General features: G+C 43.8%; 1 protein-coding gene across 3 annotated transcripts in view; it reads left to right on the forward strand.

The window, feature by feature from the left end:
* The window catches only part of LOC135009056 (ATP-dependent 6-phosphofructokinase, muscle type), a 237126-nt gene extending 212213 nt beyond the window's left edge, over nt 1–24913 (forward strand). For all 3 annotated transcript variants that reach the window (XM_063952247.1, XM_063952246.1, XM_063952248.1), the window contains exons 19-24: nt 11992–12156; nt 15477–15538; nt 17257–17368; nt 22052–22151; nt 22234–22339; nt 23313–24913. In XM_063952247.1, coding sequence (XP_063808317.1) covers nt 11992–12156; nt 15477–15538; nt 17257–17368; nt 22052–22151; nt 22234–22339; nt 23313–23457 — 690 coding nt within the window. In that variant the 3' untranslated portion in view covers nt 23458–24913. The remainder of the gene's footprint in view (nt 1–11991; nt 12157–15476; nt 15539–17256; nt 17369–22051; nt 22152–22233; nt 22340–23312) is intronic.
* The last annotated feature ends 2321 nt before the right edge of the window (nt 24914–27234 follow it).

Consider the following 27234-nt stretch of genomic DNA (forward strand, 5'->3'; position numbering starts at 1 on the left):
AGTATAATATATCTATGCAGCTATAAGGGAAAACACTCTTTATAGGTGATATCCCTGTGGTATATAGCGCTCTGGTGTGTGCTGGCATACTCTCCCTCTGTCTCCCCAAAGGGCTTTGTGGGGTCCTGTCCTCTGTCAGAGCATTCCCTGTGTGTGTGCTGTGTGTCGGTACCGCTGTGTCGACATGTATGATGAGGAAAATGATGTGGAGGCAGAGCAAATGCCTGTAAATGTGTTGTCACCCCCTGAGGGGTCGACACCTGTGTGGATGGACTTATGGAAGGAATTACGTGACAGTGTCAGCTCCTTACATAAAAGGTTTGACGACATAGGACAGCCGGCTACTCAGCTTGTGACTGTTCCAGCGTCTCAAATGTCATCAGGGGCTTTAAAACGCCCGCTACCTCAGATGGCAGACACAGATGTCGACACGGATACCGACTCCAGTGTCGACGACGATGAGACTAGTGTACCCTCCAATAGGTCCACCCGTTACATGATTGAGGCAATGAAAAATGTATTACACATTTCTGATAGTACCCCAGGTACCACAAAAAAGGGTATTATGTTCGGTGAGAAAACACTACCAGTAGTTTTTCCTGCATCTGAGGAATTAAATGAGGTGTGTGAGGAAGCCTGGACTTCCCCCGATAAGAAATTGATAATTTCTAAACGGTTATTGGCAGCGTACCCTTTCCCGCCAGAGGATAGGTCACGTTGGGAAACGTCTTCTAGGGTAGATAAAGCGCTTACACGTTTATCAAAACAGGTGGCACTACCGTCTCCGGATACGGCCGCCCTAAAGGATCCTGCTGATAGAAAGCAGGAGGCTACCCTAAAAGCTATATATACACACACGGGCATTATATTGCGACCAGCGATTGCATCAGCATGGATGTGCAGTGCTGCTGCTGCATGGTCAGATTCCCTGTCGGATAATATTGATACCCTGGATAGGGACACTATTTTGCTGACAGTAGAGCATATAAAGGACGCTGTCTTATACATGCGTGATGCACAGAGGGATATTTGCCGGCTGGCATCAAAAATAAGCGCAATGTCCATTGCCGCCAGAAGGGGGTTATGGACTCGGCAGTGGTCAGGTGATGCCGATTCAAAAAGGCACATGGAAGTTTTGCCTTATAAGGGGGTGGAACTGTTTGGGGATGGTCTTTCAGACCTCGTTTCCACAGCTACGGCTGGGAAATCGACATTTTTGCCACAGGCTACCCCACAGCAAAAGAAGGCACTGTATTATCAAGTACAGTCCTTTCGGCCCCATAAACACAAGAGGGCGCGAGGCGCATCCTTTCTGCCGAGAGGCAAAGGTAGAGGGAAAAAGCTGCAGCATACAGCCAGTTCCCAAGAGCAAAAGTCCTCCCCCGCGTCCGGTAAGTCCACAGCATGACGCTGGGGCTTCACAGGCGGATCCGGGTACGGTGGGGGCCCGTCTCAGAAATTTCAGCACACAGTGGGCTCTCTCACAGGTGGATCCCTGGGCCCTTCATGTAGTATCTCAGGGGTACAGGCTGGAATTCGAGACGTCCCCCCCCGCCGTTTTCTAAAATCTGCCTTACCAGCAACTCCCTCTGCCAGGGAGGCAGTGTTGGTGGCTATCCAAAAACTGTATTCACAGCAAGTGATTGTCAAGGTACCCCTCCTTCAGCAAGGGAAGGGTTACTATTCCACAATGTTTGTGGTACCGAAACCGGACGGTTCGGTGAGACCCATCTTAAATTTAAAATCCTTGAACACTTATATCAAAAGGTTCAAATTCAAGATGGAATCGCTCAGGGCGGTTATTGCGAGCCTGGACGAGGGGGATTACATGGTCTCCCTGGACATCAAGGATGCGTACCTGCATGTCCCCATTTACCCTCCTCACCAGGAGTACCTCAGATTTGTGGTACAGGACTGTCACTATCAGTTCCAGACGCTGCCGTTTGGGTTATCCACGGCACCGAGGGTCTTTACCAAGGTAATGGCCGAAATGATGATACTCCTTCGCAAGAAGGGAGTTTTAATTATCCCGTACTTGGACGATCTCCTGATAAAGGCGAGGTCCAAGGAACAGTTGGTAGTGGGGGTAGCACTTTCTCGGGAAGTGCTACAACAGCACGGCTGGATTCTCAATATTCCAAAGTCACAGCTGGTCCCGACGACACGTCTTCTGTTCTGGGAATGATTCTGGACACAGACCAGAAAAAAGTGTTTCTTCCAGTGGAAAAAGCCGAGGAGTTGTCATCTCTAGTCAGAGACCTCCTAAAACCGGGACAGGTGTCGGTACATCAATGCACACGAGTCCTGGGAAAAATGGTAGCTTCGTACGAAGCGATTCCATTCGGAAGGTTCCACGCAAGGACTTTCCAGTGGGACCTGTTGGACAAATGGTCCGGGTCCCATCTCCAGATGCAACAGCGGATAACCCTGTCGGCAAGGACCAGGGTGTCGCTGCTGTGGTGGCTGCAGAGGGCTCATCTACTAGAGGGCCGCAGATTCGGAATACAGGACTGGGTCCTGGTGACCACGGATGCCAGCCTTCGGGGCTGGGGCGCAGTCACACAGGGAAGAAATTTCCAAGGACTGTGGTCAAATCAGGTGATTTCGCTTCACATAAATATTCTAGAGCTAAGGGCCATTTACAATGCCCTAAGCCAAGCAAGGCCCCTGCTTCAGAACCAGCCGGTACTGATCCAATCAGACAACATCACGGCTGTCGCCCATGTAAACAGACAGGGCGGCACAAGAAGCAGGAGGGCAATGGCAGAAGCCACAAGGATTCTCCGATGGGCGGAAAATCATGTGTTAGCACTGACAGCAGTGTTCATTCCGGGAGTGGACAACTGGGAAGCAGACTTCCTCAGCAGGCACGACCTCCACCCGGGAGAATGGGGACTTCATCCAGAAGTCTTCCAACTGCTGGAAAACCGGTGGGAAAGACCACAGGTGGACATGATGGCGTCCCGCCTCAACAAAAAGCTAAAAAGATATTGCGCCAGGTCAAGGGACCCTCAGGCGATCGCTGTGGACGCTCTAGTAACACCGTGGGTGTACCAGTCGGTTTATGTGTTTCCTCCTCTGCCTCTCATTCCCAAGGTACTGAGAAAAGGGCATTCCGGAGGAAGTCATCCCTACCCTGATCAAAGCCAGGAAGGATGTCACTGCAAAACATTATCACCGCATTTGGCTGAAATATGTTGCTTGGTGTGAGGCCAGGAAGGCCCCAACGGAGGTATTTCAACTGGGTCGATTCCTGCATTTCCTGCAAGCAGGGGTGACGTTGGGCCTCAAATTGGGGTCCATTAAGGTCCAGATTTCGGCCCTGTCGATTTTCTTCCAGAAAGAACTGGCTTCACTGCCTGAAGTTCAGACTTTTGTCAAAGGAGTTCTGCGTATTCAGCCTCCTTTTGTGCCCCCAGTGGCACCTTGGGATCTCAATGTGGTTTTGGAGTTCCTGAAATCACATTGGTTTGAACCACTTAAGACTGTGGATTTGAAATATCTCACGTGGAAAGTGGTCATGCTGTTGGCTCTGGCTTCGGCCAGGCGTGTGTCAGAATTGGCGGCTTTGTCCTATAAAAGCCCTTATCTGATTTTCCATATGGATAGGGCAGAGTTGAGGACTCGTCCTCAGTTTCTCCCGAAGGTGGTATCAGCGTTTTCACTTGAACCAGCCTATTGTGGTGCCTGCGGCTACTAGGAACTTGGAGGATTCCAAGTTACTGGACGTAGTCAGGGCCCTGAAAAATTATGTTTCCAGGACGGCTGGAGTCAGGAAAACTGACTCGCTGTTTATCCTGTATGCACCCAACAAACTGGGTGCTCCTGCTTCTAAGCAGACTATCGCGCGCTGGATTTGTAGCACTATTCAGCTGGCGCATTCTGCGGTGGGACTACCGCAGCCTAAATCTGTAAAAGCCCATTCCACAAGGAAGGTGGGCTTATCTTGGGCGGCTGCCCGAGGGGTCTCGGCTTTACAACTTTGCCGAGCTGCTACTTGGTCAGGGGCAAACACGTTTGCAAAATTCTACAAATTTGATACCCTGGCTGAGGAGGACCTTGAGTTCTCTCATTCGGTGTTGCAGAGTCGTCCGCACTCTCCCGCCCGTTTGGGAGCTTTGGTATAATCCCCATGGTCCTTACGGAGTCCCCAGCATCCACTAGGACGTCAGAGAAAATAAGAATTTACTCACCGGTAATTCTATTTCTCGTAGTCCGTAGTGGATGCTGGGCGCCCATCCCAAGTGCGGATTGTCTGCAATACTTGTAAATAGTTATTGTTACACAAATCGGGTTGTTATTGCGAGCCATCTGTTCAGAGGCTCCGTTGTTATCATACTGTTAACCGGGGTTCCTATCACGAGTTATACGGTGTGATTGGTGTGGCTGGTATGAGTCTTACCCGGGATTCAAAATCCTTCCTTATTGTGTCAGCTCTTCCGGGCACAGTGTCCTAACTGAGGCTTGGAGGAGGGTCATAGGGGGAGGAGCCAGTGCACACCAGATAGACCTAAATCTTTCTTTAGATGTGCCCAGTCTCCTGCGGAGCCGTCTATTCCCCATGGTCCTTACGGAGTCCCCAGCATCCACTACGGACTACGAGAAATAGAATTACTGGTGAGTAAATTCTTATTTTTTTCATCAGCGTGAATCCTAGCCAGCACATACAGACAATCCCATTTTTTATTAATATTTATATGCAGGTATATGTGGCCATTAGTTTCTATTTTTATAATTGCTTTTATTATGTGCATTTAATAAATGTACATTCTTTATATATAAACCGTTCAGAGATTTATTTTTTCATATAGTTCATAACAGCAAGCGCTGGTAAATTTAAATTTTTTATACACAGTACCCGGACTGGCATTACAGACTTAAAAGGCGGCTGACTCAATTTTAAGCACTAAAATTACCTCAGCCAGTATAAAAAAGCGGGAAGACTGCCATTTTTCCTCTGCAGTGGACACAGACGCTGACTGATAGGGACGCGCAGCTCCTCCGGAGAGACTCCAGATTACCTCAGCGGTACCAGGGGTTCATGGCAGGGGGGTAGCGTTTACTTGTGTACTAATTCCCCAATCTGGGTACTTAGTCTGCGACCCGTCTAAACTTGGCATTACCAGTAAGGGCGCTGTGTGCTGGCTCCAGGCTATCTCTGTGTCTCTGTTGAAGGACTCTTTGTGGGTTAATTGTGCATTTAACCTTTTCCTGTGCTGTCACTGTCACAGTATGTCAGACAAAGAGTGTGTTTCATGTAAGGCACAGTGTACCTCTTCTTCAGGGGGTTCACTGCAGTGTACTCAGTGCAGTGCACCCCCCTCCCCCTCCCCAGGCAAGCAGGGCGGAGACAGCTTGGCTGGATTCCATTAGGAGAATCATTTCCAATTTTTCTACTAAATTGTCCCACAATGAGAAAGAGACGCAATACTTAAGACAATTATTGACTGAGTTTATGGACAGAGACTCAGTACCCAAACCAGCGTCTCAATCCCTTACCATTTGTCAGCAAAAACGTCCTTTGGCCCATATCCTACAGTCTGACTCTGATGATGAGGGGTCAGACATGGAGGAGGGGGAGGCTACGCTGTCACAGGGAATAGAGGCTCTCATAGAAGCTATCAGAGAAGTTCTACATATCCCTGATAAGGTAACAGAGAAGACTAAGGAATCTTACTTTAATATAAATAAGAGATCCTCAGCCACTTTTCCTGTGTCAAAGGAACTAAATACCCTGTTTGACGAACTGTGGGTTAATCCTGATAGGAAATTTCAAATCCCTAAAAGGTTGATATTATCTTTGTATACAGCTGCTGGGGTGGCCCAGAGACCCACTATAGCATGTGGGTGGATTACTAAGGCCATCGCCAAATGGTCGGGTAACCTACTTGAGGGGTTAGATACCTTGCCTCAGGGGGAGATTATTTTACTACTGCAACATATACAGGACTCTGCGAATTTTATGGTGGAAGCCATAAAAGAAATAGGCATTGTCAGCACGCAGAGGCTTATGGCTATACCAGTGGACTGCTGACGCGGACTCCAGGAAAGGCATTGAAGGCCTACCCTTCACAGGAGATGCCTTATTTGGAGATGAACTAGATAAATGGATCTCCAAAGCTACTGCGGGTAAATCCACGTATCTTCCTTCTGCAGCTCCCCAAGCCAGGAAGGCCTACTCCGCACCTAATCTACAGTCCTTTCGGACTGACAAGTTTAAGGGCAAAACCAGAGGTTCTTCTACAGCCACCAGAGGCACTAGAGGCAAACCACGCGAACCAGCACCTGCCAGTTCACAGTAATAGAGCTCAAGCTCTGCTTCCTCACAGCCTTCAGCATGACGGTGGACCGCGATGCCTGGAAGACTGGCAGATGGGAGCCCGACTAAAAATTTTCAGTCACATCTGGACAACATCATGCCAGGATCCCTGGGTCATAGATCTTGTTTCCCAGGGCTACAGACTGGAGTTTCAGGAGCTCCCACCTCACCTGTTCTTCAAATCAGGCATACCAGCTTCACAAGAGGCAAGTATAACTTTACAGGATGCCATTCAAAAACTGGTACAGACTCAGGTCATTGTCCCAGTTCCACTTCATCTCCAAAACAAGGGATATTACTCCAACTTGTTTGTGGTACCGAAACCGGACGGTTCGGTAAGGCAGATTTTGAATCTAAAATCGTTGAATCCGTACTTACGAGTATTCAAATTCAAGATGGAGTCTCTGAGAGCGGTGATCTCAGGTCTGGAGGAGAGGGAATTCCTAGTGTCTCTGGATATCAAGGATGCGTACTTTCACATTCCGATTTGGCCGCCTCATCAAGCTTATCTACGGTCTGCACTGCAGGACTGCCACTACCAGTTCCAGGCCCTGCCATTTGGTCTCCGTGGAGAGACCAAATGGCAGGGCCTGGAACTGGTAGTGGCAGTCCTGCACAAATGGTCCAGATCGCATCTTCACATGCACCAGAGGATCTGTCTGTCGCAAAAAGCCAGAATCTCCCTTCTGTGGTGGCTACAGACTTCTCATCTCGTTGAGGGTCGGAGGTTAAGGATTCAGAATTGGATTCTGCGAACCACAGATGCAAGCCTCAGAGGTTGGGGAGCAATGATCCAAGCCAGGAAAGGGGTAACGTCTAAACATTACCACCGTATATGGAAGAAGTATGTCTCTTGGTGTGAAAGCAGACAATATTCCGCGGTGGAATTTCATCTGGGAAGTCTCCTGTGTTTTCTGCTGTCAGGAGTGGATGTGGGCCTACCCCTAGGTTCCATTAAAGTCCAGATTTCGGCTTTGTCTATTTTCTTTCAGAAACAATTGGCTTCTCTCCCTGAGGTCCAGACATTCTTGAAAGGTGTTCTACACATCCAGCCTCCCTTTGTGCCCCCACGGCACCTTGGGTTCTCAATTTGGTGCTGCAGTCTCTCCAAATTGGACTGATTTGAACCGTTACAGGAGGTTGACGTAAAGTACCTTACGTGGAAAACCGTCACACTGTTGGTCTTGGCCTCAGCAAGACGAGTGTCGGAGCTAGGGACGTTGTCTTTCAAGAGGCCCTACTTAATTTTCCATGAGGACAGAGCTGAACTCAGAACTCGTCAGCAATTTCTTCCTAAGGTGGTGTCCGCTTTTCACATCAACCAACCTATTGTGGTTCCGGCTGTGACAGACACCTCTGCTACTTCAAAGTCTTTGGATGTTGTGAGGGCTTTGAAGGTGTATGTAAAGAGAACAGCTCGTCACTGAAAATCCGACTCCCTGTTCGTTCTCTATGATCCCAATAAAATTGGGTATCCTGCTTCAAAGCAGTCTATTGCACGCTGGATCAGGCACTCTGTTCAGCATGCTTATTCCACGGCTGGATTGCCGGTTCCAAAATCTGTACAGGCCCACTCTACTAGGTCAGTGGGTTCTTCTTGGGCGGCTGCCCGAGGTGTCTTGGCTTTACAGCTCTGCTAAGCAGCTACTTGGTCAGGGTTGAACACGTTTGCTAAGTTTTACAAGTTCGATACTTTGGCCTCTGAGGACCTTCAGTTTTGTCAATCAGTTCTGCAGGAACCTCTGCACTCTCCCACCCAGTTTGGGAGCTTTGGTACTTCCCCATGGTACTAAATGGATTCCCAGTATCCTCTAGGATGTAAGAGAAAATAGGATTTTAATTACCTACCGGTAAATCCTTTTCTCGTAGACCTTAGAGGATTCTGGGCGCTTGACTGGTGCTTCGTTCTTCCTGCACTGTTACTTGGTTAAGTATTCTGGTTTGTTCAACTGTTGCTGTTCATGTTTCAAGTTTGGTTAGCTTGGCTTTCCTATTGTTCTGTGTGTGCTGGTTTGTAATCTCACCACTTTCCTTATCCATCCTTCTCTCAAAGTATGTCCGTCTCCTCGGGCACAGTTTCCTACACTGAGTCTGGTAGGAGGGGCATAGAGAGAGGAGCCAGCGCACACTATCAAATTCTTAAAGTACCCAAGGCTCCTAGTGGACCCGTCTATACCCCATGGTACTAAATGGATTCCCAGTATCCTCTACGGACTACAAGAAAAGGATTTACCGGTAGGTAATTAAAATCCTATTTTCCATGGCTAGAATGCAAGGCTGTCTGACATGGTAGAGGGAGAGTGCTCTCTTTGGCTTGAGGCACAGTTTCAGTTTGACTCTGCTCTGATGACTGACCGTGGGCAGGAACTTAGGTTGTTTGTGCACGTGGCCGAGGTTAGCTCAGTTTCTGGTTTGACTCTGAGTGAATGTATGCCTGGATTTCTGTTGGTTTCTTTTTTTCAATGAGCAAGTAAACCTTTGGATCTACATGCAGTCAGTGTCTGTGACTTATAATAACATGGTGTCCCCTATAATAGGGATACATCATACATATAGCATGATTTAATATGTACCTTCCTATAAACTCTCTAATTTCCTTATCTGGTCAGTTCCAGGATATTACTACCAGTGCTGCACAGTTATGCCTAGCTATACCCATCCTGATTAACACAGTCTATACAAGTGTCTCAACTTTTTTTCTAAATGGTTTATTCATGCACAGTGGGCCACCTAGAATATCATAAAACCTGCTAAATTCTCTCCCAGTTAGTTTAAGGATTTGAGCATATTCTACGTTTAGCGAATACAGGTTGAGTATCCCATATCCAAGTATTCCGAAATACGGAATTTTTGGAGTGAGACTGAGATAGTGAAACCTTTGTTTTCTGATGGCTCAATGTACACAAACTTTGTTTAATACACAAAGTTATTAAAAATATTGTATTAAATGACCTTCAGGCTGTGTGTATAAGGTGTATATGAAACATAAATGAATTGTGTGAATGTAGACACACTTTGTTTAATGCACAAAGGCCCTCATTCCGAGTTGATCGGTCGCAAGGCGAATTTAGCAGAGTTACACACGCTTAGTCTACGCCTACTGGGAGTGTATCTTAGCATCTTAAAAGTGCGAACGAAGTTTACGCAATATTGCGAACAAACAAAACTTAGCAGTTTTAGAGTAGCTCCAGACTTACTCTGCCTGTGCGATCAGTTCAGTGCTTGTCGTTCCTGGTTTGACGTCACAAACACTCCCAGCGTTCGCCCAGACACTCCCCCGTTTCTCCGGCCACTCCTGCGTTTTTTCCGGAAACGGTAGCGTTTTCAGCCACACGCCCATAAAACGCCGTGTTTCCGCCCAGTAACACCCATTTCCTGTCAATCACACTACGTTCGCCGGTGCGAACAAAAAGCCGTGAGTAAAAATCCTTTCTTCATAGCAGAATTACTTAGCGCAGTCGCAGTGCGAACATTGCGCATGCGCTCTAAGCAGATTTTCACTGCGATGCGAAAAAAAGAACGAGCGAACGACTCGGAATGAGGACCAAAGTTATTAAAAATATTGACTACAATGACCTTCAGGCTGTGTGTATAAGGTGTATATGAAACATAAATGTATTCTGGGCTTAGACTTCGGTCCCATCACCATGATATCTCATTATGGCATGCAATTATTCCAAAATACGGAAAAATTCGATATCCAAAATACTTGTGCTCCCAAGCATGTTGGATAAGGGATACTCAACCTGTACAGAATTTGTTTGAACCCCTTTATATAAACCTTTATATAAATCCTGTTAAAGCCCGGGTGTTAGCCTCAGGCCTTAACACAGAGGGCTGTTCAATTACAGCCCCTTTTTTTGCCCGGTAAAGTTCCCGTACTTATAGGTAAACATGTTCGTAGCACCCGTAATCAGGCCATTTAATGTGTTGGGGGGGGTTTTCTATAGCCTTCTCAAGCTTAAAAAGAAATACTCGTTAACTGCAGCCTTCGGGCCCTAATAGAATAGCCCTGACAGTTCAATTAGCCTGCGGTAAATTACTGCATCTAATTTAATTCCCACATTAGAGAATATATGAATCATTATGAATTATTTCCATTACTATAACTATTATTATTATTATTATTATTATTATTATTATGTTATATTTATATGTTATTAACAAATGTCTCAAAGGAATAAAAAGAAGAAAACTAATGTATTGCGCTAGGTGCTCTGATTTTGCTTAATAAAAAATCAATATCACTCTATAGTTGTGTGTCTGTATTATTTCAAATTAACACACATGGAACTTGCTTACAAAAATAACAAAAAAATATTTTAATAACATTTCATATACATAAATGGTATGAATCAATTAGAATAATTTAAAATCAATGAGCTAAAACACACTGAGGGAATGCGTTTAAACTGTCTAGAACACAGATTAAATAATAGTGTCCATAGGTTGTAACAAGTAGACGTCATCTTCCCGTTGTTCACACTGACGGCTACACTGATCGGAGTGCAATCACTGGAGCCTATAACCTGTGGTCGGCACAAACGGACATTCCTGCGGAGGTAACCAATATTACAGAAATGTACTGATCGGAACAGCGGCCACAAAAGCGCCTACCCGCCTTGCCAGGACAGAGACCTCTCCTGTCCCGCGGATAGTGCTAGCGGCTAGACGCTGTGGCTTTACGTTTCAGGTTTCTCCCTGCAAAATCAAAGTATTTACCTGAATCAACCTGCTAACCGTTGACACCTGAAGGTTCCTTATCCGCCTGCCAGGACAGAGATCCTCACTGCACCAAGAACAGTGCAAGCGGCGGATACAGTAGCTGCATGCCTTAAGGATATCCTCTGGGTAATATACGCTACACGCGGAGAATCCCGCTGTCCGGGTAAATATACTGCATATTATTCCTCTGCACTGGGACGCCAGTGGCAAGAGGATTCGAGACACTATACACAAATTAGCAGGCTCCAGCAGCTGCAACAAATTGATGAGACATGCTTGTGTAGCATTTATATGATACATTGTAGCCGTCTACTTTTTTTGTTATTTTTGTAAGCAAGTTCCATGTGTGTTAATTTGAAATAATAGAGACACACAACTATAGAGTGATATCGATTTTTTATTAAGCAAAATCAGAGCACCTAGCGCAATACATTAGTTTTCTTCTTTTTATTCCTTTGTGTCTATCTGAGGATATTGCCAATCCTCTAATGTGTGCAGCTGGTGTACTGAATAAATTACATAATTAATATATTTGCGCCAGGAGCTGGGGTGTTAATCACTCCTAAATTCCATTAACAAATGTCTGTAGCACATGGAAAATTTAAAATTACACACAGTCAGCGGAATATAACATAGTTAAAATAGAGAGTTCAAGAGGAAAAAATATAAACCATGAGATATGAACAACTAAGAGAATGAAAGTTATTAACAGTAGCAATCAATGACCAAGTGCCAAGGGAAGGACGGACAGAAAGGATCAGTGTCGCTGACTGTGACTGGGAGAACTGGAGACAAGGACAGATTACAGTCTTATATATTTTACATTTATAGAGACCTGTCTTTACTATATACCATTGCTCTTTCTGCCTCAAATGTGAAGCATACATTTGTATATAGTAGCTTTCCACTGTGCAGCGTATAAACCAATTTATTTTCTGCCTCTGTAGACATGTGACCGAATCAAGCAGTCTGCTGCAGGGACGAAGAGAAGAGTGTTCATCATTGAGACTATGGGAGGTTACTGTGGATACTTAGCTACTATGGCAGGCTTTGCTGCAGGCGCAGATGCTGCTTACATTTATGAAGAGCCGTTTTCTATACATGATTTGCAGGTAAACCTAAAATACCACATGGCAATCGTTTACACTGGGTTTGTATTCAAAATAACGTTTGGATTAGGGTTTGCACTTAGAGCCAAATCCCAAATACTCATCGTGTATGCAGCAGCTCATTCAGTTCTTCTACAGACTCAAAAATATAGTAGTTCATTAGGAGATTAAAGAATAACTCCCACCTGAAATTAAAAAAAAAAAGTTCAATTTTGGGTGGAACTAAAGAAGTTGAGATTAAAAAAAAATATCATACATCCTGTACTATAGGGCATATCCAATTTATAATTCTTTTTAAAGTAACACCACGGGTGTATGCACTCCAGATTCACGCACTATTCAATTACAAAAGTAATCGGGCGCAATAATTTTTCCAGCAAAAATCTGCAGAACTGTAAAATAAAAAATTTCTATATATATATATATATATATATATATAAACCACGAAGTACCGGGCACTCCACAGATGTAACTTAGCTCGGTTTGGTGCCCTCGTAGGTAATATAATGACCGGCACTCCATGTAAAGCACATAAGTAAATGCCCGGGTGCCCTCAATAGAAATGGATACACAAATCAGGCTGTTTGCGGCACTCACAGGACTTGATGCAAGTTCAAAGTGTCCCAGTCATCTTAGAGGGACATCCACCAGACAGGTCAACGTTTCATTTATTCAGCATAAATTTCGTCAGGATATACAACAAAAAACAAAACAATCTTACCTTTTATAATGTGAAGAAGAGAACCCTGCACCAGAACAGTCACCACACATATATATAGAAATGAGTCTGTACCTTAAAGAAAAAATATTTTGAGTTTTAAAAATGTTCAGATTGTGTGATTTGTGCATTTAAAAAAAAAAAAAGATAAATAGCCATCTTTTTTAATTTAAATAAAAGTGAATTTAACAGAAAAAAGTTGATTTTGGAATAATTTTAGCACATTGTTAAAAAAAAAAAAAAAAACACCTGCAGCTCCCATCTGTGATGATTAAAACACCTCTCCCATCCATACAACAACCCCATATACCTGTCCTACATTTTTTTGTAATATATGTTTTTGTTTTATAAAGCAAACATAAAACAAACAACAAGCATTATTCTGCCAGTGGTACAAAGTTCACAAGGGTAATAACACAATGGCACATACAAAGATCAGTAACGTGGAGTATGATTAAACAGTCAATGGTGTCTTAACCAATAAACAGAAAAATCTGCATTCACACAAATAGAGGAAAACAAAAATAATAAAAGTGGGAATTAAAAAAACACATACAAAGACACAGGGAGGGGAGGGGAAGGGAGACAGGGGAAAGGGAAGGAAGACATAGGAGCTAGCCTACTTAAAGTGCCATGATCTCAAATCACAGCTTCTTTGTAATCCGCAGAAGATTTAAGGTCAAACCAAGAGCACCAAGTGGAGAAAAATTTACGATTTTCTGTACTCCGAGTTGTAGATTCTCCATATCCATATATAAATCTATTCTAGCTTACCATTCCTTTAGGGAGGGTGGTGTCTTAGACTTCCAATGCACCGGTATAACTGCTTTAGCTGCGCTGTTAAAAAATCTGAGCAAGGATATTTTGTAATGCGCTAAGGGGCCAGGGAACAAATGTGATATCCAAAAGAAGGGAACCGAGGGGATTGTACATCCTAAAACAGATGCAGAGAAAGAGATTACTTTCTCCCAAAAGGGGTGTAGGGCTGAACAATCTTACAAAATATGCAGGGGTCAACCTACTGCCGGGTTGCAGCGCCAACAACTATTGGACACTGTAGGATACATTTTAGCTAGGATTTGCTGGCATCAATACCAGCAGGAGATTACTTTATAATGGGTCTCTATCACTGAGTACCTAACTGAGCTGGTGAAAAAGTTATCAAAAATCTGAAGTCGTCCTGAGGAGTGAAAAAAATCTGTAAATCGTGTACTCAAACGTTTAAATATTTGGGAGGGTGTCCAGTAGGCGTTTTCAATTAGCAATCTATAGCATGAAGATAGAAAATGTTAGGGGCGATTAGGTGCCAGACACATGCCTTCAAAAATTGTTATTGGTCGACTACAGGCCAATCGAATGTTTTTACTACAATGGGGGTAATTCATACTGGATCGCTGCATCGTTCTGAATTCCTTTGTGGAGTGCGCATGCGCAGCCGCTGCGACCCGGGACGCGGTGTGGAGCCCCCTACCAGCACGCAGTAGCTGTGCAGCAGGGAGCTACTCGCCGGGTGCAAAAGCTTTTTGCACCCTTGCGGAGGGTAGGACCTGACATGCGGGGCGGACTAGCCCTGTGCTGGGCGTCTTCCCGCATGTCTGAGTAAATGATCATAGATGTGTTAAATTTATCACATCTATGATCAGATCTGAATTACCCCCAATGTTTTAGCTGTAGATACCATCAAATCTCTGTGCCCGGCAAAGCCCATTTAGTCTGTAGGGAACTAAAAGGCAACACCCTTCCAGAAACCACCAGCTGGCCGACCCTAGAATCACCAGTTTCTAAATATAGTGCAAGAGGTACCTGGAGGTAAGTCGGGATTGCCAAATAATGGGGTCAGGGGTGAGAAAGAGGAAGAGACCCAAGGGTACTTCCTCAGCTTGTTCCATCTGTCTCAAGTAGGGCCTATAGCTGTCCCACATTTTTTAACTCCTTATTCTGCACTTTGCAGAAGTTTACCCCAATAATGACACATAATGTCCCAATTAAGCTAATTGAAAACTTCCAATTGCATGATTAATCTTAAGGGGTGGAACCAAGTCCTCAAATGTTTATCCTTAAAATATGGATTTTCCCTGACTTTGCACCTGCTCTTGGGCCGAAAGAAAAAATATGCAGTCATTCCTATAGATATCACTACAGTTACATTTCTTGCAGCTAATTATATAGCAGAACAAATTTGGCTTGTCGTAGGAAAAAATAAATGAACACGCTTAATTGGATGTGTTTCAATACCATGTGCCCAATCTATCAGGTTCTCTGATTGCTGTAATAATCCCACTTCTCAGTGGCCATGAACTAGTTAAGAAATCGAGCATCTCATATAAGCTCTACTTTGTTTTTTTATCTCAACATTTTTTGCTCCATTCAAAACTTTTATATTTGTTTTTGGTGGAGTTATCCTTTATGTGTCAAATGAAATAATGTAGTTGGCAGTTGCCTTTAGCAAAATGTCCTATTAACAGTTGGAATAAATAATCTTTTGTTTCTTGTTTAAATGAACTATACAACAGGAGAACATTACCTGGCTAAAGTCCTTTTAGTTGCATGTTAATGTGACATATGCTTAATGTTACATTTTATTATTGTTGTTTCTTTTTGTCAGATAAACGTTGACCATCTTACGGAAAAAATGAAGACAACTGTGAAAAGAGGTTTAATTTTAAGGTATGTTATGTTTTACAACAAATATTTAATATATAAATAAATACTAAATAATTCAATGAGTTGTACAAATGTTACAGCCAGCAGTGGCTCCTACCTGTTTTGGGTAGGGGGGCTGCCGCTACCCATGCCCGGAGAGGAGGAGGAGAGGAGACAGCCAGCACCTGCGCAATGGATCTGGCAGGCAACGAGACTATTGCATGTGCACAAGCGGCAGCTTGACTGCACATGTGCAAAACCCTGGCTTCTATGGACTGCATCGTCTGCAGTCCATAGAAGCTGGGTAAGGCTTATGATCAGGCAGGGACTGGCTTCCTACTGGAAACATGCTCACTGTTAATCGCAGCCTGGACTTGCAGTCCCAGAGGGAGAAACCACCTCCCAGTGGGACTGCCTCTCCTGCGGGTGACTGGCAGGTAGCACTTCCAATAGAAAGTCACTGCCAGTCACAGTGAAGCCAGTGCAGTCACAGACTGCAACTGGCTCACCTGAGCTCACTGAACTGGCAGATTTTACACATGTAGAGCACTACATACCTTCTACGTTACCTGGTAAGTAAGAGGTATCTATCATTTGTCTAGATCTTGCGCACTAGAGCTATGGGGGGCCCTTAGTTCAACTGCACAAGATATAGACAGATGATACTCTCAAAACTCTCAGTGGTTACTTGGAATGAGATGGAGTGAGGCCTGGCCAGTCAGCGCCTGGAACAGACACCCTGTGCCCGCTCCCTTCCCTACACAACAGAGATATGAGAGAGCCAGATGGTGGAGTGAGACAGATGGAGGCAAAGATGAGACAGACATACAGATGGAGTGGGTCAGGAGAGACAGAGAGAGTGGAGTGGGGACAGAGATGGGAAGATAGGGGAAAACAAAAGAAAAGAAAAAAAAACTTGCAACACCAGGCACGATAGCTAGCAACCAAGTGAGTGATGGTTCCAAAGTACTAGAAATATCATGAGTCATTTCAAACATCAGCCTTCAAGACCTTTTCTTGGGACACAGGGGGAGATATATCAATCCTTGGAGAGATAAAACACACAGTAAAATGACAGAAGCTGATTGGTGGTACTTAATATCTCTCCAAGGTTGTACAGTACAGCTCCCCACTAACACTCCTTAAAACCATAAGCTGTCTGAATGGTAATGGTGACCACTGACAAAATGTAATGAGCCCCCAAGTCCAACAGACATACAATAATCATATATATATATATATATATAAAAAGAAAATCATAGTGTGTGTGTGTGTGTGTGTGTGTGTGTGTGTGTGTATAGATAGATAGACAGACATATATATATATATATATATACATTGTATATTAGGGTTTTTTTGCATTTTCTTACATACCTGCTCACTAACTGCACTGTTTCATATGTCTGCAATACTTTGTTCACTGAAAAGTCTTTTTTAGGTTAAAAACTTCAGTAAGATTTGCATTTTTCATTGTTTTCTTTTACTGTGACATTTTTGACTGTAGATCCCCTCTGTATTGGTGACCTCTGTAATTGTAGCTTATGTGGGACCTCTCAGCCTCTGAGCTAGACATTTATGGTTCCTTTAAGATGGGAGCTCCTGAAGCATAAGCTTCAGTGTGACATATTTCATTTAAGCGATAGTTGTCATCTCCTATATTTGCTACACAAGAGTGTAACTCTCCCTTATACACATACTGTAGTTGCATGGAGACATTTCCATTTTTATTTCTATTATTTTAGGAATGAAAAGTGCAGTGAAAACTACTCCACAGATTTTATATTTAATTTATATTCAGAGGAAGGAAAAGGAATCTTTGACTGCAGGAAAAATGTTCTGGGCCACATGCAGCAGGTAATGGAAAATGTCCCCTATGCATCTTGTCCAAAACTACATTCGCTGTAATATAATGAAGAACTGTATTATGCCATTAGCAACTGCAGGACATTCAGCCTGGGCGAACTGTTCTCAACGACTCATCTTCCTCATCCGCCATTCTACATCCACCACTCCCCTCCGTCAAAACCTGTGCTGGCTCCCATTCCCCTACAGAATCCTCTTCAAACACCTCACCCTCACATACCCCCTCTAACTCCACTGCTCCCTAAATCTCCGCCTCATCTCCCTGCATATTCCCTTCCACCCTCTCTGGTCGGCAAATGACCGTCGTCTCTCCTCTAATGTGGTCACTGCATCCCATGAGCGGACCCAAGATTTTGCCTGTGCTGCCACCACCCCCCTTCACTGGAACAGCTTCCTTGCTCCATCAGGCTCTCCCGACCCTGCATAGCTTCAAACGCGCACTAAAAATGCACCTGTTCATCAAAGCATACCCTTCCACCACCTCACCTTGTTGCCAGGTCACTCACTCCACCCTCCTACCTCAGTCATATCTACTTCCTGCCCCCAGGTCTTCATCCACATGCTCACCCCTCTTGTCATCTGTCAGTCTTCCCTCTCCCCTAAATTGTAAGCCCTTTGGATCATGGTCCTCCTTCCTCCTGTTCTCACAGCTCACTTCTCTAGCACTTCAATGACAGCCTTTGAACACTGTTCCAATCCAGTACCGACCCCGTTCCCACTGCGGCTCCGACCTAAGTTATTCCCGGGTCGGTGTCATTTACACTGCACATGGGTGCAGTCTATCTTCTCCTGGCACCTCCTCTGTCATCTCCACGCGTCAGGAAATTTTTCTCTCCCTTGCTGTAAATGAGACCCGGGTCAGATGACCCGGATTACCTGTTTACGCTGCGGCTCACCCGGGAGCCGTTTCTTGGGTTATCACATCAATGACCCAGGTTTTAGCGGCAGTGGAAAAGGGGTATTAGATAGGGGTATAAAAGGAGATGACTGGATGTGGGTAGATTATATGTGGATACTTGTGTCATGTTGGTGGTTTTGAAGCCTCCTTTAATCTGACACAGTAGCACATGAACTGTACTGACACACAATATATAATCTGTACTAACATATGTTTCATATAAAGCATATCATATTTAGGTACTGTTTAGTTATTTTTTCAAAGTGAATATTTAACAAAACATCCCATAAGTAAGGAAGTGGGATTGTTTTTTTGATTGTTTTTAGGTGCATGTAACTAATTTTAGTGTTACAGTTGGTACACACTAAAACGATATCGGGACGATTTTCCATATTGGAACGACAAATTGTCTAGTGTTTACGCACACTTGTGCACTCACGCGGCACTTGTGACATTGTCTGGACTGCCGTGCTGCAGGTTAATCAAATATTGTATGCCCAGTCATTCAGTACAGTGAACAACGGAACAAGGTATCGCTCCATTGTTCATTACATCGTATAGTGTGTACGGCCAATCTCGTATGTTCCAGGCTGAAGGGTATTCGGCCCGACCATCAGGAAGATTGACCGTCGATCTGGTGTAAAGCCGTCCTAACAAATAGAATCTTTACCCTGTCCAATAGTTTATACATGTCATAGAGCAAACACTATAAAAAGAAGAAAGAGCTATCCAAGGACAGCCTTCTTAGCCTGACATTTTGGGGTTTCTCCAGTTGGTGGTCCAAGATTTAAGGGTCTAGGAGAAATGTAAGAACCACATTTGGAGAGAGAGATCAGTCACTCATTATGGCATCCAGCACTGTATCGTGTCCTACACACAATAAAGACAACAAAATAGCTACAGTATTATTTACTTTTGTGGGAGGCACAATAGTGACCTTACCTGGACAGAAAATAGTGCAGCCTGGAAAACGGAAGCACCATCCTTCCTGTAGGTGCTAGCTAGTCTGTACATATTTACCCTTTCAGGCAACATAGCTAGGCTTTCACATACTGTACATTTGCTGTCTATGGTGATGGACACAGAACTGTAGAGACACCACTACGACATGACGGGACGTAGTTACAAGGTCTCTATACTCTATTTAGTGATGTCATTTTCACTGTGGAATAATGACCAGAGGTGAGCCTGTCCATGTAATTATAATATGTTGATTACTTGGCCAAGGTATAATGGTGGTCACTCCGAGTTGATCGCTAGCTGCATTCGTTCGCTGTGCATCGATGAGGCAAAAAAAACGGCACTTCTGCGCATGCGTATGCAGCGCAATGCGCACGCGCGACGTACTATTACAACGAACGATGTAGTTTCACACAGGGTCTAGCGAAGCTTTTCAGTCGCACTGCTGGCCGCAGAGTGATTGACATGAAGTGGGCGTTTCTGGGTGTCAACTGACCGTTTTCAGGGAGTGTTCAAAAAACGCAGGCGTGCCAGGAAAAACGCAGGCGTAGCTGTGTGAACGCAGGGCGTGTTTGTAACGTCAAAACAGGAACTGAACAGTCTGAAGTGATCGCAAACGCTGAGTAGGTTTTGAGCTACTCTAAAACTGCACAAAAAAACTTTGTAGCCGCTCTGCGATCCAGTGGGAGGCGGCATAGCGTTTGCACGGCTGCTAAAAACAGCAAGCGAGCTATCAACTCGGAATGACCACCAATGTTTTAATAGCTCTTGCTGATTCTAATGCAGCCATATAGACTGAGAGATAACATTTCTGCACAAATCACGGGTTCAAGTGTTATTAAATAATAATGTTAAAATACACAATTTTTCAAGTAAGTGAAGTTCCCTTTAACTACCACATCATGCAAAGAAAGCATTTATGGCTGTCCTCTGTGCTGATGATACTCACACACTTACCTCTCCTGACCTCTCTCCTCACTCGTATCTCCAACTGTCTCTCTGCTACCTCTTCTTGGATGTCTCAATGCTTTCTTAAACTTAACATGTCTAAGACTGAGATGATCATCTTCCCACCTTCCCGCACAACCTCACCTCCCACAGTTTTACTATCTATCGATGGCATAACCATCTCCTCTAGTCCCCAAGTACAGTGTCTTGGATTTGTCCTTGATTTCTCCCTCTCCTTTAAACCACAAATTCAGTACCTCCTTGTAGTCCTGCCTCTTCCATCTCAAAAATATTTCTAAGATCAGACCCTTTCTCAACCTGTATGCTACTAAGAACCTTTTCCACTCACTGGTCATCTCCAGATTGGACTACTGTAATCTCTTCCTATCTGGCCTACCTGAAAAACGCCTGTATAAACTCCAATCTATCCTCAATGCCACTGACTGGCTCATCTTCCTCTCCAAATGTACTACGGTCACCTGCCCACTCTTACAAGACCTACACTGGCTCCCCTTCCCCTTTAGAATCCAATTCAAGCTTCTCAAACTCATTTATAAGGCCCTCATCCATTCTTCTCCCATTTACATCTCTGACCTTATCTCCCTTTGCACACCCGCCCATCCTCTTCACTCCACAAATGCACGCCACCTCTCCTGCCAACAGATTACTTCCTACCATTCCTGCCTCCAAGATTTTGGACGTGCTGTTCCCTATCTCTGGCTGCCTCTTCCCATCAGACTCTCCACCTCTCTACAAAACTTCAAACAGGCTCTCAACACCCACGTCTTCATCAAACCCAGCGGTCTCTCATCCTAACCCTCTGTTGCCTGCTCAATGTCTACCCCATCTTTGTTACCCTTGTCTGTCTAACGCTCCCATTCAGAATGTCAGCTCTCATGAGCAGGCCCTGTTCCCTCATGGCTTTTCTTTCTCTTACTTAGACTATCTTTTACTCCATACTCCCTACACCAGCACCTACAGTATGCTTATTTCAGTGTCATGTCCACTGATGCAGAAATATTTATATACCATGTACTTGTCCTACATTGTCTTGTACTGTAAGTCGTTGTTTTCTTGTTTTGCTCATTTGTTTATGTGCTTTGTTAGGCACTGCGGAACCCTTGTGGCACCATATAAAGAATAATAATAATAATAATAATTAAACTATTAGCGTAATAAAGTACTAGGGCATTTATTAGCACTATGTTTGCATCCAGCTTACCAAACGTTCTGCAGAAATGACACTGACAGGATGCACAAAGTGTTGAGATAAATAAGGCACTATGCAGTGTGGTGTTATACACATAGTAGTTTCCAAGAATAATGCATAACTCTCACAAGACATCTGAGACAGATGCACTTCTGTGCAGACTTATGGTGCCCATACATTTGTGCGATGCCCCGCAACATCACAGGGCAGCGCATCGGCTGTTCAGGTGCGATGAAATCACACCTGAACTGCCAAAGTGATTACCATGCGACCATGCAATAGATCGCATGGTAATCACCTGATGGGCACGTCACTGCCGAGTGGGAGCGGCCTCTGGCCACTCCCGGTGGGTGCCCATCACGCATCACAGTGTGATATATCCCATGTGTTTTTAAAAACACATGCAATCGCACTGCGATGCGATAAATATTAAGTGCAGCACTTAATATCTTGCGACATTCGACCGCGTGCCCGCGCATCGCATCACATGGTACCTAAAATGTGCATACAGTCCTTCGATTTATCTCACAGATGCGGTCGAAATCGAAGGATTGTACCTAATATCTTACAAGTGTGTGGGCTACATTACAATCATTTTGCTGGGACAGAAATGGTAACAGGCCTGACTTCCTGTAACTGGCAATTTTCCTTGTTTCAGGGAGGTACCCCAACACCTTTTGATAGGAACTTTGGTACAAAAATGGGGGCTAAAGCTGTACTGTGGATAACCACTAAAATAAAGGAATGCTCTAGACATGGTAAGTGTTTAATAGAATGCACCTTGCCTAATTGAAGCCCCATTCAGAATGATGTCTGACGACATTTTATCCTGTGTTGCAGGCCGCATATTTGCAAATACAGCCGATTCAGCCTGTTTACTTGGAATGCGGAAAAGAAGTCTCGTTTTCCAGCCGCTGGTGGATCTTAAAAAAGAAACTGATTTTGAGTATGTCTTTCCACCCTCGTTGCATCACAAACGGATATTTACTGTTACAACAATCTTGATTAGGATTAGGCTTTGGGAAGGGAGGGTTAGGGGGTAAACATACTTACCTGACCCTTGTCGGCATTCTCTGCTTCGAGATGCCAGTGTTGGTCATATTACCGTCAGCATCCCATCCACCGGGATATCTTATGTATTCCTACCATCATATCCTCTCCTGAAATACTGCTACTGCATAAATCATTCTGATGATCTGATTGGCTGCAGTTAGTTCTGTTACTGCCCACTTCAAGACTTCGGGCATTCGAAAGGAACAGGAGTTCAACATTTGGAGATGTAGTTATTATGTTGAAAGTTAAAAGAGGTCGACACCATAATGTCAACTGTCATAATTGCAACATGATTAAAATGTTGACACAGTGAAAATTAAATAGAAATCTTAAGGTTAGCTTTAAAATTGGGTGCCGACATTGTGCCTGTCCACATGTTGACATTTTTAAACAAGATTTAAGTATGACTATATTAAAGAATTCTTATTATAGGACTTTAGAATCTAGAATGTTAGTAGTAAGTTGTTTTGAATATTAAATAAGTAAAATATACTCAGACTGTGAGCTACAAATTACCATACATACTTATTAATGTCATTCCTTAGCTTCCCACTTACGCGTTTAAAAGTGATTATTTTTAGCCAACTAAGATGATTGTAGTTCAACAAAACTGGAGATGACATGGAGCCAACTGAAAAGATATGTGCAGGGTCATATCCTTAATGGCTGAAGGACTGTGCAGTGCACATAGGCCCTACACAGATATACTATACTAGCCTCTCTGCATTGGCGCAGTGCTAGGCTATTCACTGTATGAGCCGATGCGGGAGAGTGGGGCCTGCACAGAGACTGCACACGTGCTCCGTCCTCCGGCTGGATATGTGATATGCAAATTGTATTTTACTTTCCTTCCTTTTTTTTTCTAGCCATCGTCTACCAATACAGCAGTGGTGGTTAAAACTTCGTCCCATCCTCAAGATTCTGGCAAAGTACAACATCAACCTGGACACATCGGAAACTGCACATTTGGAGCACATCACAAGGAAGAAATCTGTGGAATCCAATATCTAAGTTTGGAGGAGGGTGCACATGGCACCGAGTGCCTTTCAGTATTATGGTCAGGCATTGAAGTGTACCTGTTGCCTGTACGCAATGGAGGCAGACATTTTGTGACCGGAAATAATATTTAGACTTTGCAGCCTGTCAGGTTGCTATTAACAAGTGACATCCCTGAGGCATGAGGCAATTTAAAATATCTCATGCATCAGTGATGTGCCTGGATCCTATCGCATTGCTAGGCTGTGCTCTAAAGCATACTGGATGAGCCTACAAAATGGTGCCTCCGTGTGTAGGATGACGAGTATGTTTTAATTCTGTGACATGCGTATTTAAAGTTAGTCTTACCATTTATAGTATTTTGCTCAGCATGCTAAAGCTTCTTATTGTGTAGAGTGGCAAGTACAAAAAGAAGACCCAAAAACACACAACAGTGAATATTTTGTTTGGCAACAAAGCGGCCATTTTAGAGTATCAATAGCATAATGGATCACTGCTTCTTCTATATGTGATCTTGGAACTTGACCCAGAATTCATGCAGCGTTGGGTCTTCCAGGCGCTAGGTCTCAAAACCACAATTTAGATTTTCATGTAGATTCCACTTTTTTGTGGCCTAAAGTACACATCATTCAAGCAAACAAAAATTGTAGCACTTATCTAACTCCAGTGTTCATCTCGTTGTACCTTGCAATAGCATAAATAATAGCTTGTGATAATAAAGGTTGAATCTGTGCCAACTGTTACCCAGAATATCTGATGACGTTTTCACTGATAATATGCAAGATACTTTAGTAGCAATGTGTTCCAAATAACCTTAACATCAACAGTTGTGGTGGGCGTTATAAGCCCTCATTCCGAGTTGTTCGCTCGCTAGCTGCTTTTAGCAGCATTGCAAACGCTAGGCCGCCGCCCTCTGGGAGTGTATCTTAGCATAGCAGAATAGCGAACGAAAGATTAGCAGAACTGCTAATAAATAATTCCTTGCAGTTTCTGAGTAGCTCCAGACCTACTCCTAGATTGCGATCACCTCAGTCCGTTTAGTTCCTGGTTTGACGTCACTAACACGCCCTGCGTTCGGCCAGCCACTCCCCCGTTTCTCCAGCCACTCCTGCATTTTTACCTGGCACACCTGCATTTTTTATCACACTCCCGGAAAACGCTCAGTTACCACCCAGAAACGCCCCTTTCCTGTCAATCACTCACCAATCAGTAGTGCGACTGAAAAGCGCCGCACGAACAACAGCAAAACTGCTACGTTTTTATTTAAATAACTAAGCGCATGCGCATTTAGCAACAAATCGCAGCATAGCGAAAATCGGCAACAAGCAAACAACTCCGAATGACCACCATTGTTGTAAATTAAATATGTATTGGCAAGTTAATAAGTTCATATTGCTTAAACATTAGGACAAACACACAGTTACTGTTCAAATGTACTAAATATTTCTCTGTATAAAAATATGTGCATTGACGTTTGTATACACTTTATACATCATCTTTATGAGACAACGGTGTTATGGGGTCCATAGATCAAACATTATTTGGGACAATTATGCGGTTTCAGATGATTGTGTAATGAAATCAACACTGTGTAGGGTTCACTTATTGCCGATTCTGACCAAAAAGTGACTGGACTCTAAATCAGGTTGTTCAACACGTTGGCTTTCACCGACCAATCGGGGCTGTAGATAGGGTATCTGGACTCTGGGCCGACAGTGACAGTTAATAGGTCGACACTAGAAAAAGGTCGACGTGACCATTAGGTCGAAATGCAAACTGGTCGACATGAGTTTTTTAAAAATATATATATTTTTTTTTAACGTTTTCATACTTTATGATCCACGTGGACTACGATTGGGAACGGTAACCGGTGGGTAACGCAGCGGTAACGGAGTGAGGCACCTTGCCCGAAGCATGGCGAGCAAAGCAAGCCATGCGAGGGGACACGGTGCACTAATTGGGGTTCCTGGTCACTTTACGAGGAAAACGACACCCGAAAACCATGAAAAACTCTTGTCAACCTTTTTTCATGTCGACCTAATGGCCATGTCGATCTATTTCTAGTGTCGACCTAGCCACTGTCGACCAATAGGTATCGATCTAGTGGGTGTCGACCTAGACCAGTGATGGCTAACCTTGACACTCCAGCTGTTGTTGAACTACACATCTCAGCATGACCTGCATCAGTTTTAGCATGGCCAAATAAACTGTAGCAGGGCATGCTGGGATATGTAGTTCAACAACAGCTGGAGTGTCAAGGTTAGCCATCACTGACCTAGACACTGTCGACCCTAAGTCCCATACCAAAACGCGAGTGTATGGTGTGACAATCAGACAATTGACATTACTAGTAACTTACTAGTAAAATGGGCACTTTCATGATTTGCAGATCTGATCTTTGGATGAAAATGATCTACGAATCACTGTACAATATCTGCAAAGTATGGGCATAGATTGGTGGATTTGAGAATTGTTACATTGGGGAGGGTGGTCAGAATCTGTGAATCTTTTTTTGTGATTGCTGATGTACAGTATGGCCCCCTGCAGAATTCACCCTTGACTATTTAAATTCAGGAATCCCACGGCAAAAGTTTACAGAACGTTTTGTGTTTGCTCAAACTTTCCACTCATTTGCTGTCTCTTTACTAAAGCCAACAGGGAAATATCAGCAAACATTTGTGTAATGTTGGCACAAGAGTTACTAGAATAGTAATGCTGAAAAGAGATTTGTGGTTCAGCCTGTGTAGCAGCTTCTACTCAGGCATTAGTGATGTTTTCCTGCATTACTGTGTCCTAATCCTTTTACTGGTATTAGCCAGGTTTCTGGGATGACTGATTAGGGGGATTCAGTGTGCAGAAATCTGTCTCTTCTGCTGTTACAGCTCACTCGCATTTCCAGTTTCATTTCTAGGTTAATCCATAAAAAAAACACTTGGAAAAATAATACACATTTATTATAATTATTTATTTGATTTATTAACCTGAAAAAGCACATTTTATTTTTCACTTGCACTAATCATAATGAACCGGCATCAGGACAAGTGGGAAGGAGTGTAATTTATGTGCTGCACATGAATAAAAACAAATGGAAAAAAGTGTCAAAATGCATTATAGGTCAGTATGCAATTACTAACAATAATTTTTCTCTGTAAATAAACGGGCTGATCATTATCGGGCTATCCAATTAAAGCCCATTTTTTTTCAGGGGAAAAATGTTCCAATCCCATGTATGGCTCTGAGAACTGCTTATTGCGGATTATGCTTTGGGTCCCCGATTAGTGCTGGGCATCTGTATACTGGTGGGGGACAGGAGCTAGGGGGATATGGGGTGAGATCCCTGCAGCCGAGGCACTGAGCACATCCCAAAAACCCACCTGCTACCGCTGTCCCAATCACCCCGGCCAGGCTCACTGACGGCTGCTTATTAGGAATTATGCTTCAGGTGGCTGAGTCACCCGAAGCATACTCCCCAATAAGTGCCAGCATCAGGGCTAATTGTATAGCCCCCAGCAAATCCATAATCTGCTGTAAATTACCACAGATAATTGGAGACCCCTATTAATGTTCATGTGATTCCACGACAAAGAGAAATGTGAGGCTGTTGTCTGTTTGACACATATATCCTTTTATTTCTTTTAATTAATATTATTCTATCTTGGTACATGTTCAATAATTTATCGTTATCACAAGATATTTTTTATACAGGAGAATAACTTGGTGCCAAATAGGCAAACATCACGTGTAATACTTAGATAGCTTTTTTAAGCAACATAAAACATAGTATTGTTGAAA

This window comes from Pseudophryne corroboree, chromosome 2, assembly GCF_028390025.1.
Source record: "Pseudophryne corroboree isolate aPseCor3 chromosome 2, aPseCor3.hap2, whole genome shotgun sequence".
NCBI lineage: Eukaryota > Metazoa > Chordata > Amphibia > Anura > Myobatrachidae > Pseudophryne > Pseudophryne corroboree.